We start from the raw sequence: 20,781 nt of genomic DNA on the forward strand, positions 1-20,781 counted from the left end.
CACATAAGCCATGAGAAATATAAAGTAAAATTAAGAAGTATGTATATGTATGGTATTAATCAGGGTTCTCCAGAGAAACAGAACCAATGGGATATGAGATAAATGGACAGATGGATAGATAGTTATGTAGACAGTCCTATGAAGAAGTGACTTTTACGTGTCCATTTTCCTTGTGGGAAAGTTACTCAAGCAGCTTGAGGTTGGTTGCTCAGCTGGTAGGTGGTGGAGGTGGTATTTGATCCAGGGGTCAGGTCCCGGCCTCTAAGCACTGCTCCTTACAGCCAAGGCAGATGACATTGTTGGCCCCGTGACCCACGAAATCTTCGAGAACAATGTCGTTCACTTGATGTGGCAGGAGCCAAAGGAACCCAACGGTCTGATCGTGCTGTATGAAGTGAGTTACCGACGCTATGGTGATGAGGTAAGACCCCCTGATGCCTGGGCACGTACCTCAGAGCTGTTGCTGGTACCCCCTTCCTCTTCTTAAATTCTGGCCCAAATACTTCTCCTATTAGATACGTTGTCATTAGGACTCCACGCCTTGATTTATAACTTTCCAGGGAGATGGGTGAGAAATGCCAGTCTGCACACTTACTTATTTCCTCAGTTTCTCCCATTGCTTCTCACATTTCAGCTCCGTCCGACAAGATGAATGATGGCTGCCTGCATTTGTGTCCCTCCTGACATGACAGGAGACCCATTTCACTTTAGACAGAGTTCTCTGAGTCTGGGGAGAAATCACTTAAGATCTTAATAAGGAACTTTTCATTTACTACCAGACACCGTGTGGGGTGGTGGGTGAACACAGAGATGCCCAAGATATAGCATCTAAGAAGAACAAAAAAGGAGCCAAGCTGTCCTGAGGGGTCACTGTGTCTCGCACATATGAAGCACTGTGCACACACGGTCATATCTCATTTATTGTATTTTACCACGTCTTAGGCATGATAAGCGACCCCATGATTTTTATGGACTGCTAAAAAAAAAAAAAAAAAGATGCTGCCAATTCTGAGTTGGTGTTGCTTCTAAGCTCCCTTGCAATTTCAGAAATGCCAAAATGTGAAAATAATGTGCTCTCAGGACCGATGAAATGCAATAAATCCTCAGAATAACCCAGTGAGCTTGGTCCGGAGGCAGCCAGAATTTTTTTGTCCAGGATCCATAAGAATAAAGTCAGGATTCAAACCCAAGACTATCTGATGTTCTGATCAGAGGGTTGGCAGCTGTTTTTTTCTGTCAAGGGCCAGATACTGAACATATTTGACTTCCCAGCTGGATGGCCTCTGTTGCAAATACTTAACTCTGCTGTTGTAGCTCGAAACCACCCTGTATAATGGGTATGGTTGTGTGCCAATGAAACTTTTTTTTTTTTTTACAAAAACAGGCAGCAGGCTGGCGTTGGCCAGCCCCCGCTCTAAGCCACGCCCGTAACTTCCCTGGGGTGGATCTCCATCCCCAGAAGGGCTGGGTTCTGCTCCTGCCAGGAGAGGCGCTGGCCGGGGCTTGAATCCGCCTGCGCACAATTCTCCCCTTGACTGTGGGACTTCAAGCAGATGAGTCGCATCACCTCTTTGGGTTTGACTGAGCCCTTTCCCTGTCCCAGACACAACCCTGAGTCCTTTGCAACCATCCGTTTGAACCTCGCAGTGACCCGACAAGGTGGGATCTGTTAGTGTCTCCTTTTTTGGCCAGGAGTATGGAGGAGCTGAGTGGACTTGCTCAGGGTCACACACCCAGCATCTTAAATCCAGACCTTTGTGCTCCCGAATCTACCATCTGCAGTTGAGGGCGGCCACTTAAGTCAGAGGTTGTTTTCTGTAAATGGCCAGAGAGTTTAAGTTTTTAGTTTTGGGAGCCGTAACGTCAGGCTTGGGCACGAGGGCTTTTGTTTGTTTGTTTGTTTTATAGTAACAGCTTTACTGTGACACATTCACATACCATAAAATACACCCATTTCAAATATACAGTTCGGGTGCCTGGCTGGCTCATTCGGTGGAGCGTGCGACTCTTGGTCTCAGGGTTGTGAGTTCGAGCCCCACGTTGCATGTAGAGATTACTTAAAAATAAAATCTTTACAATACAATACAATAAAATATACAATTCAATGGTGGTTTTTAAAAAAATTTTTTTTACAATTTTTAAGTATTCTCTACACCCAACGTGGGGCTCGAACTCACAACCCTGAGACCAAGAGTCGCACGCTCCACCGACTGAGCCAGCCAGGCGCCCCTATAATTCATTGTTTTTTTTAGTAATTCACAGAGTTGTGTGACCATCACCACATCAATTTCAGAGTATTTTCATCACCCTAAAAAGTCCCCCCGTCCCCCAATCTCCCCTGCCTCATCTCCCTCCAGCCTCTGTCAACCACTAACCTACTTTCTGTCTCTATGAATTTGCCTGTTCTTGACACTACCTATGAATGAATCGTACAGTACATGGCCCTTCTGTTGCTGGCTTCTGTCATTATCATAATGTCTCCAAGGTCCATCCACGTGGCGGCGCATGTCCAAGCTTCCTTCCTTTTCATGGCTGAGAAATACTCCAGCATGTGGATGGATCACATTTTGTTACCACTCACCCGTAGATGGACATTTGGGTCATTTTCACCTTCTGGCCATTGTGAGCAATGCTGCTTAGAGCATTTGTGTGCAAGTGTTTGTGTGGACGCATGGTTTCAGTTCTCCTGGGTGCATATCAAGGGATGGAGCTCCTGGGTCCTGTGCCAACTCTTTTAAGGAAATGCCCACTCTTTCCCCAAGGGGCTGCACCATTTTATATCCCCCCGGGTAGCATCTGAGGGTTCCAGTTTCTCCACATGGTTGCCGATACGTGCTCTAGGCTGTCTCTCTGATTAGAACCATACTGGTGGGTGTGAGTGGTATCACACTGTGGTCTGGATGTGCATTTTCCTGATGGCTCATTTGGGCTCGAGTTTTGTGCCTTTCCCTGAACCCATGGGACTCTTCAGCTTCAGGCAGCTTCCGGCAATTTAGCATCAGCCCTGGAACCGGGGTGGGGTTGAGGATGGGAGGCAAGGAGGAGGGGCAGCTTCCAAAGGAAGTTTGGGATGTTATGGGCAGCAAGGAAGAGAATATGGATTCTGGGCAGTGAGCATCACGTTTCCGCTACAGACCCTCCTTGGTTTTATTCCTGCTGCTGTGACCAACTCTTTCCCATTTGCCTGGAATTTGCCCGTGTTGAGCATTGCAGTCCTACATCCTAGGAATCCCTTGGTTCTGGGTAAACTGGGACAGTTGGTTACCCTATTGGCCTTGGACCTAACCCTAAATTCTCCCAGCTGTCTTTGGCTGGACTGTCTCCCCCATTCCTGGAGCCCAAGGGTCACCAGTAGGAATCCCTACTAGAGCCTCTGCCCCACATGGCCCAGCCCCAATCCCAGATAGACTGGCCCTATTTGCCCTTTAGGGGAACAGAGATTTAGGGGGGGAGGGAATGGGAGAGAGTGAGAGATTATAATCACCTTTTAAAAAAACCTTTTCATAGACAAGATGGCGGATCATCTCCATTTTCCTTTATTGCCTAGCATTGCTTTGATAAAGTAAGAAAATAATGTTAACAAAATTTTTTTTATACACCATTAGTACTGTTGGGGTATGATTTTGCCAGTTCTACAAAATTCTCTCCAGCATTTGGTGGGAGGTCTTCTTCTCTTTCTTCTTCTTCTTCTTCTTCTTTTTTTTTTTTTTTTGGTATTTGCTAGACTGATAGCAGAAATCACCTCTAGCTGCATCACTTTCGAATCTCTCTCTCCTTGAACCTCGCATTCAAGTCATTTGCCCTCCTACTTCGTCCCCTCTCTGCCCAGGAGACCCTGGCCCCAGGGACCGCCCCCCTCCCTGAAAGGAATATCGCTTTTTAATTTTGGTGCTCTCCTATCCTTTGCTTCAGTGTCTTTCATGGTTTTGAACTTCTCTCTTGTTGGCACAAACTTTCATATAATTGGCTTCTTTACTCTTAGTCAGGTTTCGCTTCTCGTTTCGCTTTTTGTTTTTGATTCTCGGTGTCTGTGGAGACAGCTGCCTCAGGGTCTAGTTCCTTCTGTTCATGCTCCCTTCCCTCTCCTTTGCCTCTTGAGGTGTGTGGGGTCCATGGCTGGCCTTGGAGGGTACACTTCCCCTTTGTCCCCGATAGCAACTACCTTCGGTTTCTATATTTGCTTATTTGTCCCTTTCTACTTGGTGACTCATCCGACTTGGACGAACCTTTGGACCAGAGCCCCCACCCCCTGCCACCAGCCTGATCCAGCCCGATCTGTTTTCTTGCTGTTATTGTCACATGATGAGCACGGGAGTTTTTACGTTTCTTTCTCTGCCCACTAAAATTTTCCAGTCCAGCCCTCTGCATGCACTATTAACTTGGAGCTGTTTTGGAAAGTTTTTTAAAATTTGGCCCGACGCGTGCAGGGTTCATGGTCCCACTTCGCAGTGAGTCTCTCGCCTCTCCTACTAAGCTCTGGGTTGATCTCTGTTTACACGGTGATCACTGGGGTGTGTGTGCTTTACTTATCTCCTCTCTGTTTTCAGAGATTGAAGTAGGTCCCAGCTCTTTCTCAGAATGGTCAAGTAAATCGAATCAAAGCAAAAGGCTGCACCAGGGGAAGGAAGGAGCTTTAAAATTTGTCCTTAAGACATTAAGTCCATGCATATGTAAGCCCATGTATGTGTTTGGTTCTGGGGCCAGGAGGTGTGTGTGGGGGCAAAGTCTGAAATTTGATTTAGGTCATGTGGGTCTCTTCTTTCCCGTCCTTCTGGGACTTTCTAGAGGCCTGGTGACAAGGCCTCACGGTGGTTCCAAAAAGGTTGGGAGCCAGATGGTTCTGGATTCAAGGGTGGTTGGCCCAGCCACTTACCAGCTAGGAGCCCTCCGACCAACCATCTCGTCTGTTCAACCAGGGGTCGGCAAACTATTTTTGTACACCTGTTCTTGTACAGCTTGAGCTCTAAGGATCGCTTTCATATCTTAAAATGGCTGGAGAAAAGAAATTCAAAACGTCGAGAGAACAGTGTCACGACACGTGTCAGCTTAACGTGAAGTTCAGCGTTTAGTGTCCATGACGTTCCGTGGGCACACGGCCATGTCCGTTTGTGGACGGATGTTACGGATTTGGGCTTGGTCCCCGGCTGCTTTCATGCTGCCACAGCAGAGCTGAGTGGGTCACAGTGACCGTCCAGCCCCCTTGACAGCCAAGGTTCACGGACCTTCCCCCCGGGCCCGCAGCATGAGGCCGAGCCCCAATGGGGTCGTCATAGGAAGGAAATGAGCCGATCCAGGGCGAATCCTTGGCTTGCAGTTTAGGAAGGGTTGGCTGTTATCAGTGATGACAGCCTCCACATCCCCATCCTTCCCTGGAGAGCGAGCGTGCGGAAATTCTGATGGTCCTGATGCGGCTCAAGTGCGCAGTGCCCTGATCGAACCTTCCTTCCAAGGGTGGACGCTCCCGAGTGGCGAAGAAGGACCCCCCACACCCGCCCCCTCTCCTCCCCTTGTCTTCCAGGAGCTGCACCTCTGTGTCTCCCGCAGACATTTTGCTCTGGAGCGGGGCTGCAGGCTGCGCGGGCTGCCGCCAGGGAATTACAGTGTGCGAGTCCGGGCCACCTCCCTGGCAGGCAACGGCTCATGGACAGAAGCTACCTATTTCTACGTGACAGACTATTGTAAGTCTGCGCTTGGGGCTGGGCGTGGCAGGGCATTGCAGAGGATGGCCGGGGAAGCTCGGAGGCTGCGCCCGCGGGCCCTGGACTTGACCTCTGAGTCTGCTGGCTGCTGCTGTGTGACCTGGGCAGTGTGCTTGCCCTCTCTGAGCCTGTACATTCTCATCTGACCATGGGGATAATAATAGGAATCCCGCCCCCCCCCAGCCTTGGAGGTGAAAGGAGGTTTTAGTGACATTATGAAGGTCAAGTGGCTGGCCCAGGGCACGTCTGATGAACACATTAGCTCCTGTTACTCGTGTCCTGATACTTGACTTTTGATGGGTTGTGCCCTCCAAGGGAGGACACGGGAGCTTGCCTGCTGAGTCTCAGATGTGCTCTTGATACGCAGGCAGTGAATGCTGCCGTTGGGTGAGCAAGACACGCTGTGGACAGTAGGGTGGGCGGCTGGGGAAGGCTGAACTGGTCAGGGAAAGCTTCCTGGAGGAGGTGCATCTTGACTGAGACCCAGAAGAATATACAAGTGGGGACAAAAGAAGACGGTCATCCTGGCATGTGTCAGGAGCCTAGACACTTGAATGAATGAACAAATGACTTGGAAGGAGGGGAAATTCTAGACCAGAAAGAGTGGGAGCTTGGGTGGGAGGGGGTGAGACAGGGCTCCTCCTTGGCCGACTGGATTTTCACATACCAGGCCTGGTGGGACTTCGGAAAGTGGGAGGTGATTCTTGCTGGGAAGGCTCTGGCCAGTGTCAGGGCTGGGACGAGCATCTGGACACCAGCTGGGTGTGCGACACCTCGATTCTGATTCTGCCTAGTGGAGGGAGCACAGACCCTGCCAGGTTAGGAGCACAGTTCCCAGCAAGACGGCCCTCACTTCAGATGCCAGATGCAAGTTGGGGGTTCTCCAAGCCCCCCACACTTCTGACCAACTGGCAACAAACTCAGGGGTTCCCACGACCCCCTTCACATTCAGTCATTTGCTCGATCAGCTCATAGAGCTCAGGAAAATGCTATATTACAATGACGGTATTATTATAAAGGCTATCAGTAGGGACCACCCAAGTGAAGAGACACCCAGGGGAGGGTCGGGAGGGTCCAGGACACTGAGCTCCTGTGTCTTCTCCATGTGGAATCAGGATGTGTGGTGCCGCCCTCCCCGCATGCCCATGTGTTCACTAGCCAGCAAGCTCCTCCTGAGCTTTGGTGTCCAGGGTGTCACTCGCTAGGCATTGCTGATCGCATCGTTGGCTGTGTGATGGAACTCCATCTGCAGCCCCTCTGCTCTCTGGAGGTCAGGCCGGCGCAGGCCCCAACCTTCCAATCACGTGCGCGGTCTGCTGGTGACCAGCCCCCATCCTGGGTCATCTCATCCCAAAGCATAAGCTCAGGTTGTGTTCCAAGGGGGATGTCAATAACAAAGACACTCTTAGTACCCAGCATATTTCAAGGATTTGGAATCTCTCTCTCAAAAACCAGGGATGCCGTGAATTTAATTCCAAGGAAAAATATCAAAGTGGGAAAAACATCGGTGATATCATTAACAAAGAGTTAATATCCTTGATATGAAATGAAGATATATGTGTAGGACATGAGTAGAAAATATATATAAATCCTAACACAAGAATAGGTAAAGAACATAAATAACCAATTTAAAATGAAATATAAAGATAAAAAACATAAGAAAAAAAGTCCAACCTCAAAGCCACATCAAAAAAAAAAAAAGCAAATTAAAATGAGATGTGATTTTTAACATTGAATTGGCAAGGCTTTTGTTTCTGTTTAATTATAGTACTTAGTGTTGTTCAAATTATAGACACATGAACTTTTTTTTCATGATTGGTGAGTGCTAAAATATAGTACTTTATTTTTGAAAAGATTTTTTTTTTTTATTTGAGAGAGCAAGCAAGAGAGAGAGCATGAGCTTGAGGGGAGGGGCGGAGGGAGAGGGAGAAGCAGACTCCCTGCTGAGCAGGGAGACCGGTGCTGGGCTCCATCCCAGGACCCTGAGATCATGACCCAAGCCAAAGGCAGATGCTTGACCTGAGATCATGACCTAAGCCAAAGGCAGATGCTTGACCGACTGAGCCACCTAGGTGCCCCTGAAATATACTACTTTTATAATATGTCTCAAACATCTTATAAAGGATCTTACTATGTGAACCGACAGTTCTGGTTCTAGAAATTTATCCTGAGGAAATGATCAGAGATGTCCAAAAAAGATACATGTTCAAGGAAATGCAGCCCAGCATTATCAAAGATAGCAAAAAGTCTGGAGAATTAAAACAATTCTTTATTTTATAGTGGGGAGGCAGGCAGGGCACCCAAGGTGCAAATTTTAAGGAGGCACTCACTCCCAGGGGCTGACCCTGCATCTCCATGACTCAGAGCAAGAGTCCTCGAATTTTGCACCCTGGTGCTTCCCTTTCTTCACCCTGGTTCCATGGCCCCGGAATCGGAGGCGTGAGCAGTACTGTGGGGTCTGGGAAGCCGAGACGGGGTGTGGGGGGTGCAGCCTGGCTCTCAGATTGTGTCCCCAGACCCACTAAGTCCCGGCAACTTGGTGACCTCCAGCTTCCCTGCTCCTGAGGAAGAAGGGACAAGGGGGAGAGACATGCAGACAACCCCATGTGGCCATAGGTTCCCTTTTCTCATGTCCCATTCAATCACCAAATACTTACAGAGTCTTTCTGTGGCCAGGAGCTGCCGGGGAGGGGAAGGAGGCAGTTTCTTGTCATTCAGGGAGGTTCAGGAGGGTGTCTCAGGGTCTTGCTGACCATGGAGGGCAGCGTGGGGCCGTGGCTAAGCACTTCTTCAGATGGCCCGGCTTGAAATCCCTGTTCCACCGGGGGTCACTTGTGGGATTTGGGGCAAGACCCCTCCAGTCTCTGAGCCTCTTTTCCCAATCTGTTAACTGGTCTTAGTCACGGTCCCTTCCACCTTGGCTTATGTGACGATTAAGTAAAACCAACCAGCACAGAGCACTTCAAATAGCCTTTGGTGTTTTCCTAAGTGTTTGGTAAACCACTGTTGATAGGAAAGACCTTGGGGACCAGGGAGCAGGTTCCCTCTGGGATTCCATAGAACCCATTTTCCTCCCTGGCTTCAGAGAGCCTGAATACACGGGCATGTTTATAAATGCAGACAACTTGGCCTTACATGCAAATTTTTAAAAAATGACGGCTCCATAGCATTTCTTCGGTGAATTTAAAAGGATTCTTTTGAGGGGAGGACCGCCTAGCACACAGGGCCCTTCCTAGTGAGTTTTTCATCTGTGAGAGGTGCTGTTGGGATTAAAATTAATTTGCAGGGCCCCCTGCAAAATGAAAATGCAGGTCCCCTTGTTTAAAAATTATTAAGACTCTTTTTTAAGATTTTATTTATTTGAAAGAGCAAGAGAGCACGAGTGGAGGGGGAGGGACGGAGGGGGAGGGAGAAGCAGGCTTCCTGCTGAGCAGGGAGCCCGATGTGGGGCTCGATCCCAGGACCCAGGGATCGTGACCTGAGCCGAAGGCAGACGTTTAGCCGACTGAGCCACACAGGCGCCCCTAAAAATTATTAAGACTTTCAAGATGGTGACAGTGGAGTGTTAGGGATCAGGGCCCTTCCAAGTGTGGGGACTTGGGCAACGGCCTGGTTGCGTGCCTGTGAGGCTGGCCCCGGGGGGGCAGGTGGGAGGAGGCTGACGGTAGGCAGTGGTCTGGGGGTCAGGGCCTCTGAGCCTGGCGCCCAGCCCCGTGGAGCAAGCTAGTGTTTTGGGACTGCTGGAAGAGAGGGGCGGGGGAGACCAGGGGAGAGGCTCGGGAACAAGAGAAGGGGCAGGTGCATGTACCCCACCATTACAGGCATAGGTGTGATTTGTGATATGAACACATTTTGATGTGAACCATTTATTTTCTTATTCTATTTCAGTAGATGTCCCGTCGAATATTGCAAAAATCATCATCGGCCCCCTCATCTTTGTCTTTCTCTTCAGTGTTGTGATTGGAAGTATTTACCTGTTCCTGAGAAAGAGGTGGGTATGGTGGTGTGCTGGTAGATGGTTAAAGACTGGCTCTCCAGGAAAGAAAGTATGCCTAGATCTAGCGAGAGCTATGGCTAAGTTTATTATAAATTTGACTGACATAAGGAATGGGAATAGCACGCAGCTAACAGGTAATGATCATGATACCATTTGTAACACTCTCTCCTAAATTCCCCCTAGCTGGTTGATTCTCACCAAATGTTTTGGTTGATTTTTCTTTTCCCCCCTGAACCTTTGTATCTACAGCCAACCTGGGGTGGCAAGTGATGAATGAGCATGGCTCGACCTGAGTGTTGATTGATACTTTGTTTTCATTAAAGAGCAAGGTAAAAATGAACTAAGACGTGTAGGTTCATCAACGAAGAAGTGACTTCGCTCAGTCATGTAGTAACTCTTAGATGCTGCAGGAACATTTTGTCAAAAAAAATTTTTTTTTGCCATTTGCAAATCATGGCCACAGAGATGACATCCTTTTTTGTTTGTTTGTTTAAGATTGATTTATTTTAGAGAGAGAGAGAGAGAGAGAGCGAGAGCACAGGGGGTGGGGCAGAGGAAGAGAGAATCCCAAGCCGACTCCATGCTGAGCACAGAGCCCGATGTGGGGCTTGATCCCAGGACCCTGAGATCATGACCTGAGCCGAAATCAAGAGTTGGCCGCTTCACTGACTGAGCCCCCTAGGCGCCCCGAAATGACACACTTTTAAGCTTATTCTGCATTGTTAACATTTTTTGCCATCACTTTCTCAAGCCTGGACAGAAAACAGAACAATAGATCAAGTCGTGGTTTGTACCGTTCCTGTTTCTTTCTATGATGTAAATATTCCTACCGTGGCCAATTTCTAGCTACAGACATACCACTGATGATAGTAAGAAGCAATATGATAATTAGGAAGTGGTGAGTTTTGCTTTCAATGTCATTTTATTTAATTGTAAGCCTATGTCATTTAATTTTGGACGATGGCTGTATTAATAACCTGCTCTCAGATTTCCTGAAAACTTAGCAGTTGTCTCTCATGAGCTGGGATGAGAACAGCAAAGGGCGAGTGGCTTGTAGGTGTTACACGGACAGCCACAAATTACAGTGTATGGTCCCATGTTGATGTGCGTAAGTAGCTGTCTGATGGGCTTCTACTTCTAACACCCCAGACTATCCAGGATCATGTGGATGCTGCTGCTAAGGGTTGTCATTGGCACTGGGGAGCTTGTAACCCCCCGTGTGAGTGACCCAGAGCCCCGTGAGAATATCAAGCTGGAATGTCTGCCTTTTTCTCTTCTAGGCAGCCGGATGGGCCACTGGGACCGCTGTATGCGTCTTCAAACCCTGAGTACCTCAGTGCCAGTGATGGTGAGTACCATCCCTGTACCCTGGGGTGGCCAGAATCCTGCCTTTTGGGGTCCCTGGCTGTCACTGTCAAGTGCAAGTCAGGGGTTGGCACCTGGGGAGGCTGAGATGAGCCCTCTGGTTCACGTGAGCTCGCAGACCTGCCCCTTGCTGCAGAGACCGAATTACTAAGAGCAGCCAGACACCCGCCGTCTGGCGCCTGTTTGGATGGGCTGATCTAGCTGGTCTGGGACCCGTGGGCTGGGCTGGGAGGCTGGCAGAGAATCTGGTGTCCCAGCTGTTGGGGGCTGGTGGTGGAACCTGGGACCTGTGCCAGAGACTGCACCGAGGGTCAGAGCCAGAGGGCCGTGTACGGACTTGCCATCCAGGTTGGGGGTCAGGAGCCAAAATGAGACACTGGGGATAAGGGGCGGGGAAGACAAGAGTGAAGGGTAAGGTGGGGTGCGCAGGAGGCTGTGTGGACTGACGCCTGTATTTCCCTTGATTGTACATGGAGCAGCCCCTACAGATGAGGTTCTCCTTCCGAGGAGAAAGCGTCTGCCACGTTACAAGTTTCCAAAGCCCTTCACGCAGCAGAAACCAAAAAGTGACTTTCAAGGCGTGAACGCTGTTGCCTGGCAGGATGCTGCCATGGGATATGGGGGTGGTGTTTTCAGGGACACCCAGGATTTGTTTTGATCGGGTCCGATAGGGGAGTGTGGGAGACAGTGGACGAGAACCTTTATTGTGGTGTCTTTGGGAAGGCACGGCACAGCGGGATAAGACCAAGGACTCGCTATTTTGAATGATTTCACTGGGTTCTGGGGTGTAGGGGCTGGCTCTGGGGTGATCGGGCCCCCTGGGCAGGGGTTAAGGCTCGGGCTCTGGATCGGTGGTTTTGCAGATAGAAGGTGCTCTCACAGGCAAGTCATTTACTGTCTCTAGGGATTGGCTGCCCCTGGGAGGAGCCGTCCCTCCAAGGTCATTGAGGCCCCAGATGCTAAAGCATCAGAATAGGGAAACTAGGAGAGGTGGGCATTCCAGGTGGGAATGTGTGCAGGGAACAGGAGCAGGAGGGAGTGAACATGGATGGGGGTGCCTCCTCCCCCAGCTTGGGGATGGCATTGTTAGCCCACTTCGGAGGTGGGGAAGCTGAACCTCAGGGCTGCCACTGGACCCCACGGTAAGGGGTGAGGCCAGGATGGCTGTGCAGGGCTGCCTCTGCACCCTACCGCCCTGCTTCCTTCTGGGAATGCAGGAACGGCCGAGGGCACAGGGGTGCCCGGTGAAAGCTGGAAATTGGACCTCAAGGGTCTCTAAGGCTGGGAGGGCCTGGGCCAAGGGGAACGCACAGGGAAAGATCCAGGCTTGGAGCCCCGGGGGATAGGGTACCCCCATTGAGCATCTGTGTGTGCTCATTTGCCTGAGGCCCTAGTGACCGAATCGGTTTGCTGGGGCTCCTGTAACAAACACTATGAACCAGATGGCTTAGGAAACCGAATTTTATTTCCTCACGGTTCTGGAAGCTGGGAGTCTGAGATCAAGGTGTCAGCAGGGTTGGTTTCTCCTGAGGCCTCCCTCTTTGGGCTGTGTCCGACTGTGTTCTCCCAGGTCCTCACATGGTCGGCTTGTGTGCGTGTCTGTGTCTGAATGTCCTCTTCTTAGAAGGACACCAGTCATATGGGATTAGAGCCCCCCCACTGACTTCATTTGAACTTGATTGCCTCTGGAATGGTCCTGTCTTTAAATACAAGTTACATTCTGAGGTACCAGGATTAAGACTTCAACATAAATTCTGGGGGGAGGGGCACAATTGAGCCCCCCTTCGGAGAAAAGCAGGAACCATTTTGGCTTTTCTTATGAGGCCTTTGTGCATTCGTCTGCAAATTTGTTTGCTGTGTAACAAACCTCCCCAAAGTTAGTGGCTTGAAACAACCAGCATTTCAATTCGGTGGGTCCGCCACCTGGGATCTGCTCAGCCAGGCAGATCTTTTAATCTCGCCGGGGCTCATTCACATGGCTACAGGCTGCCTGCCGATCAACTGGTGCTGGGTGGTCTCGGATGGGCTCACTGGTACGGCCAGCAGTTGGCAGGCTGGCTGGTCTCCCATCCCCTTGGCACTTCGCAGAAACAACAGCCTCAGATGGGAAGTAGCGTTGTGGGGTGGCGGGGCTCTGAAATCAGACCGAAAGGACAAGGAGGCAGGCTCAGCTCGGCACGTACCGGCCAGAACCCTGGACTGGTGGTGGCTCCTTCCCAAGCCTCTGCTCTCCCCTCCATGAAGGACAGGGACCCACACCTGTCCTGTTCTTGGCTCTGTGCCCGGTGCCTGGCACAAGTCCTGGACCACAGAAGTCCCTTAATGAACATTCGCCAGTGGGGGGGCCCCGGTGGGAGGTGGCTGGGGGTCCCCCCCGGGGGTCCACCAAGGACGCTGTGTAGATAAATGAGGAGTAGTCTTTCCATGTTCTGTGTATGTGCCGGATGAGTGGGAGGTGCCTCGGGAGAAGATCACGCTCCTGCGTGAGCTGGGGCAGGGCTCCTTCGGCATGGTGTACGAAGGCAACGCCAGGGACATCGTCAAGGGCGAGGCGGAGACCCGCGTGGCGGTGAAGACAGTCAACGAGTCGGCCAGTCTGCGGGAGAGGATCGAGTTTCTCAACGAGGCCTCAGTCATGAAGGGCTTCACCTGTCATCATGTGGTGAGTCCTGCATTTGCCCCGAAGCGGACAGAGGTGTCCTTTCGTGCCTGCTCCCCTGTTCCTCCCTCCTCTGTCCTTCCTCCTCCTCCCGCACGAAGCAGGAGGACTCTAGGTGTGGACCCCCGGTCTGTCCCCCGCTCTGCTAAGCACCCTAAAGGTGTGGGGGAGGCTCCATCCCTTCTCCCTTCTCGAATCCTGTCCTCCCCCCGCCTTGCACGGAGCCGGACTCTTTCCCTTGCTTTCCAGAATCTTTTGTCTCTTCCCTCTTCCTGGCCCCTTTGTAACCCTGAAACACGTGATGGTTGGTTCGCCCCATCCCTGCCCCCGCCCTGAGTCAGCCCAGACTCTTCCCAGGCTGCTGCTTCCATGTGGCCCCACAGCTTCTCCTTGAGCCTTGTGTCGTTTCTTCCCTGCCATGCGTGGCTGAGGGGATCTGCTCTGTGCTGAGCCCCAGTCTCATCTCTTCGATGCAGCAGATTCCTGCCCTCTTACGGAGCTTCCAGGACAGCCGTGAGACAGACCCTAAACCCAATAAGTTCCTCATGGAGGATGTTAGGAGCCGATGCTGTGGCAGGATGGAACAAGAGAGCAGAGTCAGGGGGCTGGGCATTTGGGAGTGGGGAAGGTGTCGTAAGGATGGAGGGACTGAGCTTTGTGGACGTGGCAGGGAACAGAGGGTCTGGCAGAGGGAACAGCAAGTGCAAAGCCCTGGAGGTGGGAATGTGCCTTATGTGCTCAGGGCCCCCGAGGAGATCTCCCAAGTGTCTGCCTTGGAGTGTTGCTGTGTGGGGGCATGAAACTCGGCTCCCCCACCCCACCAGACTGTGACTCCTGAATTCTCCTTCCCTCCCCCGATCCCCCTGTCCCCCCAAGGCATTGACCCTGGCATTTGAGATAGACAGACCAGGGCTCCCCATACAGGGTGCTGTGTGTGACGCAGACATCAGACGGGGAGACCTTGGTGATGGAAACCCTCTCCCCGACCCTCACCCAAGATCGCTCCGTGCTTGCTCTGCAGGTCCGCCTCCTGGGGGTGGTGTCCAAAGGCCAGCCAACGCTGGTGGTGATGGAGCTGATGGCTCACGGTGACCTGAAGAGCTACCTCCGCTCCCTGCGGCCGGAGGCTGAGGTGAGCTGGCTCTGGGGACCTGGCGGGCACCCGCTCCCAGCTGGGGGCACCCGGGTCCCTCAACGCAACCCCGTTTCGACTTTAGAATAACCCCGGCCGCCCTCCCCCTACCCTGCAAGAGATGATTCAGATGGCGGCAGAGATCGCCGATGGGATGGCCTACCTGAATGCCAAGAAGTTTGTGCACCGGGATCTCGCAGCCCGAAACTGCATGGTCGCCCACGATTTCACTGTCAAAATTGGAGGTGCGTCTGGCCTTCTGCTTGGAAATGTGTGGCCTGGCCCAGTTTGATTGCAGAAGGAGTTGTCTGCCCTGAGTGGTTGAGTCTTTGCCAATAGTGCGAAGAGGGCCCAGTCCTCAGACTGTAATTTAATTGCATTTGCTCGTGAGCTTGCTTATTTCCTGCTCTGGATGACAGCGGTGTTCCCTGTTGGCAGAAGCCATCGCACGAGGAGCTGATAGATGTGACTGATGATGGATAAGTCACCATGATTTTCCTGCCCTCATGCAGCATGCGGTCTTCATCTGCATCACCCACCGTAGTAGCGGCCATTTACATTCAAGTTAACTTAAATTAACGAGAATTAAAAATGTATTCCCTTGGCTGCACTGGCCACATTGCAAGTGAGCAGTTGCCCCCTTGAGCCTGGTGGCTGCCATATTGGGTAGTGTGGCGTAGACTGTGTTCATGATCACGGCAAGTTCTACTGGCCAGGGCTATTGAAAGGCGGACAGTAAAATAGTGCTTGTATGAACAAGAGAAGGAAGACTGGGGAAAGAGCCCTGAAGGAAAGAGTTCCATGGTAGAGAGGAGAGAGGCCTTTCTCTACAGGGAGGCAGGCTTTTGGCCAAAATTTGCAGGATGAGTTGACCTGAATGAATGACAGCATCCCAGGGGGCGTTCCAGCATATGCAAAGGCCTGAGGCTGGAAGCATGGCTGATGTGGGGTGAATAGAAGGAACAGGGAGGGGAGCAGAGCAGCATGAGATGTGAGGTTAGAGAGAGAGAGGCGGAAGCCAGACCTGGAAGGATCTTACTAGTCAATACGTCATCTAGCTGTTATCCTAAGGAGCCAGCGCGAAGCTAGAAGTAACGTGATTCTATTTATGATCCCAAATGACATTATCAGCAAGGGAAGCCAGAAGTGATGTCATCCCATTATTAATCCAACAAAGACCCTATCCTCCATTAGCCATGGGAAGCAAGATATAATGTAATCCTATTTATATAGCTTCTCTTGGGCAATGGGCTGTCAGAGTCAGGATGGAGGGAAGGTTCTGCAGGTGAGAGATGGCGGTGGGGCTGGAGTGAAGGAGAGGAAGAGTTGGGTTAGAGCAGGATGTGGAAAGAGAGCGGGCAGGATTCGCCGCTGTCTTAGATTTGGGTATGAGGAAAGGGGTGTGGTCAAAAGGGGACCCGCCCCTGGGTTTTGAGCTGGACATCTGGGTAGCGGTGAGGCCATACCTACTGGAGAAGAGTAGGTTGGCTGCAAAGACTCAACTCTTTGGTTGGGGACACCTGCAAGGTCATGGGTGGGAAGGAAGTGTTGCTGAGAATGGGATTCCCAGGTTGTGGGCTGGCACGTCACTTCTTTGCCACTTGGTGCTGCCTTTTTCTTCCGTTTACATGGTAGCCCATCCTTTCCCTCCACATCCCTGTGAGTACCCTCAGAATCCATCCTCATGGGATTTGGCCACCACCAAGGTGAGCACACACCTGGGGCAGTTGAGGCCATCTGAGGGCTCTACAAGGCAAGGTGGGGCAAGATGGAGACAGCTGGACTGTAGGCTGAAGGTTAAGACCATGTGAACCCTTTGTTGTCAGACTTTGGGATGACCAGAGACATCTATGAAACGGATTACTACCGGAAAGGAGGCAAGGGTCTGCTCCCCGTGCGGTGGATGGCACCGGAATCCCTGAAGGACGGGGTCTTTACCACTTCTTCTGACATGTGGTGAGTGGTGCGTGGATTGGTGGACAGAGTGCTGGGCTCGAATCCCAGGGCGTTCCATTAGTGTGACCAGCAAGAGGGGGCCAGTTAAAACCTGCCATCCTCACAGCCCCTTGATCAAGAAAGTGAAGGGGAGGACCCTTGCATGGCTACTTACATTCCGATTGAGACTCATCTAGGCATTTCTGAACGCAGCATGAATTGTTTAATGAACTGGCCAACCACGTTCTAGTAAACCAAGGAGGGGTGCGTGTATGTGCGCATGTGTGTATTTTTATGGCTTCTTTGTTACTACTTTCAACTGTCATTGGCAGGTCCTTCGGCGTGGTCCTTTGGGAAATCACCAGCTTGGCAGAACAGCCTTACCAAGGTCTGTCTAATGAACAGGTGTTGAAATTTGTCATGGATGGAGGGTATCTGGATCAACCCGACAATTGTCCAGAGAGAGTGTAAGTGTAGAAAGCCCAGGTGGTGTGTGGGCTCTTCATCAAAAAGGCACTGCCCTTTGGTTTGCGTGTCGTATGTCTACATATGTGTGCTTGTGTTTGCATGTTGTGTCTTCGCATGGACACTTTTTTTGCACACCATATCTACGTATATGCTTGTGTTTGCACGCCGGGTCTTTACACATATGCTTTCTTGCGTATCATGTCTGTGGAAGGTTGTAGAAAAACCCTACAGCAGTGCTCACCACGGGAGAAGGAAACTGGGTAGCTGGGGTGGGATATGTGTGTTTAACTGTCGGTTCTTTATATACTTAACATTTTGTCAGGGAATGAATACAATCTGACATGTCCGTTATATCTCAACAGAATTGGGAAAAAAAGAAATCAGAAGCAGAAACATTAAAATTACTTTTTGGTCAGGGATATGTGTTACCTATCTCCCCGCTCCCCCAATTTTTGTTGTAAATTTTGGTCATAGAAAAAAAATAGGGGCGCGCCTGGGTGGCTCAGTCAGTTAAGCGTCTGCCTTCGACTCAGATCGTGATCCTGGGGTCCTGGGATCGAGTGCCGCCATTGGGCTCCCTGCTCAGCACGGAACCTGCCTCTCTCCCCCATGCCCCTCCCCCAGCTCATGCTCTCTCTCTTGTTTGCTCGTGCTCTCTCTCTCAAATTAATAAATAAAATCTTTAAAAAAAACTATTAAAAAATAAAAAATAAAATGACATAGCAATTGAAATTTTAAATGATGCTTATAAAATATTTTATAACTTGGTGGATAAACCTATGTTAAAATATTAAATATAAAAAGTGTGTATATATTACATTACCAAATATCTTTAGATAGAAAAATAAGAGGTTGGATCTGAAGGAGAGTTGTGTGCGAACTGCATTTTCTCTGTGTTCTGGGGTGTTTCCTTTCTGCCATGAGATTGTTTACATATAAAGTCCTTTATTAGTGTTTCTTAAGAAAAAAGTTTGCCCTCCTGAAAAATCCAGGGGGAAAGGCCAATTTGAGGCTTCATCCCCCAAAGAATAAGACTGTTTGTTTAGAAAACCCAATTGGAAGGGACCGCATATGAAAAAGAGTATGAAGCAGAGTTACTTAAAAACTCTGAGCAAAGTATTTCTGAATGTTGCTTCATGAGAGCCCTTTCCTGGCCATTAGCCGCTTGCTGTACAGTTCCAGGACCAGGGAAATTAGGTAGGCCCTAGGGCAGAGGGCCACACACTTTCTATAAAGGGCTGTATTATAAATATTTTGAGCTTTGTGGGCCCTCTGGCTCTCTGTTGCGGCTACTCAACTTTGTTGCGTAGACTGAAGGCAGCCATGAACAGTGCATAAGTGAAGGGGTGTGGTTGTATGCCCATAAGACTTTATTTACAAAGACACTTCAGGGGGCTACAGCGGGGAGAGGAAGAAGTAAAATAGAAACCCCAAGCCCTCAGCATCTGTACCGTGTGCTCTTGGCTGAGTCGGGTTGTAACCCCCTGCTACCACCTTGGAGAGCGTGAGCGCTAGGCCTGCAGGATGTCTGCTCAGAGCTGGCCCTCTAGGTTCAGTCCACTCAGCTGCCCCATCAGGCCTCAAGCATCTCAACCCTGAAGGATCTTTGACCCTAGAAAGATTGCTCCTTGGCACAGGGAAGCCTTTCAGGCAGCCCCAGTAGGAATTAAACTTTATGAAATGCACCAAATGGGAGGAAAAAAAAATCAGGAATGTATAAAATGATCAACCTTGTCCAGCATGTAGGTGCATCAAGAGGGGCCCTTCTTGATCTGGGCTGGGAATGAGGCAGCCCCTTTGGCTCTCTTTCCAAAACCATTTTTTTTTTTTTAAGCACCGGTAGAAATCCCATTTCTGTCTTGACCGTTGCCCATGCTGGTGGCCGCTGTCTGAAATTGGCACTTGTCATCGTGGGTGTGGGCCGCAGGGGAGGGGGCTGGTTGGGAACTGCTCGGCTGGTTGCCCCCGGACCCATTCCTGACGTGTCCCTCTGTCCTGCAGCACCGACCTGATGCGTATGTGCTGGCAGTTCAATCCCAAGATGCGGCCCACCTTCCTAGAGATCGTCGAACTGCTCAAGGACGACCTGCACCCCAGCTTTCCAGAAGTTTCCTTCTTCCACAGCGAGGAGAACAAGGCGCCTGAGAGCGAGGAGCTGGAGATGGAGTTCGAGGACATGGAGAGTGTCCCCCTGGATCGGGCCTCACACTCTCAGAGGGAGGAGGCCGGGGGCCGGGATGGAGGGTCCTCGCTGGGCCTAAAACGGAACTACGAGGAGCACATCCCCTACACCCACATGAACGGGGGCAAGAAAAACGGACGGATTCTGACTCTGCCGAGGTCAAATCCTTCCTAACAGCGCCTGTTTTGGGGAGGGGTTCCCATCTTCACTTTCCTCTGGTTTGAAGGCCTCCAGAAAACTCAGGATTCTGCTATGAATCTGCCACAGTGTCAAACGGAGCTCAGAGATCATTACTATCCATTGATGTTCATCTATGACTTAAAAACACGTGTATCTGATTGCCAATTTGACGAGCTGTCAGAGAATTGAACTGTGACCCTAGAGGAGAAGGGGTTTCCTCAGCTGCTGTCCTTGTAGGCAACTGCGGTTTTAAGCCAGGATGTTACTGTTTTGTTTTTTTTTTTTTCCAGTAGATTGAGAGCAAGCACCTGTTTTTACAGATCTTCTTTTTTTTCCTTCCTGGTGTCTGAGCTACAGTATAAAGCATAAAACTTGTTTGTGGAACAAAAGTTTGAAAGAAAGAAAAAAACAAAACGAAAACAAAAACACAACCCTGTTCCAGTAGAATTTCAGGCTTTCCGGAGTGGGCTTCAGGAAGGTTTTTTTTCTCATCCAGGCTGAAGGATTTTTTTTTCTTCACAAAATCAGTTCCTCAAATTGACCAATAGCTGCTGCTTTTATACTTTTGATAAGGATCTGCAGTCTCAGCGTGTGGCTCACGTGTGTCCGCGTGTGTGTGTGTGTGTGTGTGTGTGTGTGTGTGTGTGTGTATGTCCAGGGTAGACAGGGCTGGTCAGTTTGTGTGTGTGCGTGCGCGCGCAAAGCGTTCGTGCCGAGTTGACGCTTTGGGGGTCGGCTCATGAAGGTTCTGCTCTTCCTGAGCTCCTGATCCTTCCATCTCCTTCCTTCTTATTTACTGGGAGACTGTGCCCTCCACGGATTCTTCTGCCCCAAGCCTAGTCTCAGGAGTCTTTTCTCCCTTAACTTTGGTGAAAAATGTTTTCCAGGAGCCAAGGGAGTAGTTTGGAGTGATAGTGGATCTTTTCAAGACCAAACAAAGCTAGGACAGAAAAAAGATAAAAAGAAGAAGAAGAAAAAAAAAAAAGAACTGAGATGATTAAGAGTTTTGAGAATATATTTGTGACATATTTAATTTTTTTAAAACTCTCCAACGTCAGCCTCATAAGTTATTAATTGTTTCCCGGGGTTGGGGGAGGGCTTGTGGGTTGGTCTGCCTGTGTGCAGAGGGGGAGTGAGGCACCAGTCGCTGATTTGTTTGGTCTT

General features: G+C 50.3%; 1 protein-coding gene across 4 annotated transcripts in view; it reads left to right on the forward strand.

The window, feature by feature from the left end:
- INSR (insulin receptor) overlaps positions 1–20,565 on the forward strand; it is a 124,224-nt gene extending 103,659 nt beyond the window's left edge. The window contains exons 13-22 of one of the 4 annotated variants that reach the window (XM_027582997.2): positions 282–421; positions 5,519–5,678; positions 9,591–9,690; positions 10,977–11,044; positions 13,479–13,723; positions 14,742–14,852; positions 14,938–15,097; positions 16,679–16,808; positions 17,120–17,254; positions 19,257–20,565. In XM_027582997.2, coding sequence (XP_027438798.1) covers positions 282–421; positions 5,519–5,678; positions 9,591–9,690; positions 10,977–11,044; positions 13,479–13,723; positions 14,742–14,852; positions 14,938–15,097; positions 16,679–16,808; positions 17,120–17,254; positions 19,257–19,611 — 1,604 coding nt within the window. In that variant the 3' untranslated portion in view covers positions 19,612–20,565. Of the gene's footprint in view, positions 1–281; positions 422–5,518; positions 5,679–9,587; positions 9,691–10,976; positions 11,045–13,478; positions 13,724–14,741; positions 14,853–14,937; positions 15,098–16,678; positions 16,809–17,119; positions 17,255–19,256 lie in introns of all 4 variants that reach the window. The other 3 variants (XM_027583000.2, XM_027582996.2, XM_027582998.2) reach the window with 3 other exon arrangements.
- Positions 20,566–20,781: the final 216 nt, after the last annotated feature.

Source organism: Zalophus californianus, chromosome 1 (assembly GCF_009762305.2).
Source record: "Zalophus californianus isolate mZalCal1 chromosome 1, mZalCal1.pri.v2, whole genome shotgun sequence".
NCBI lineage: Eukaryota > Metazoa > Chordata > Mammalia > Carnivora > Otariidae > Zalophus > Zalophus californianus.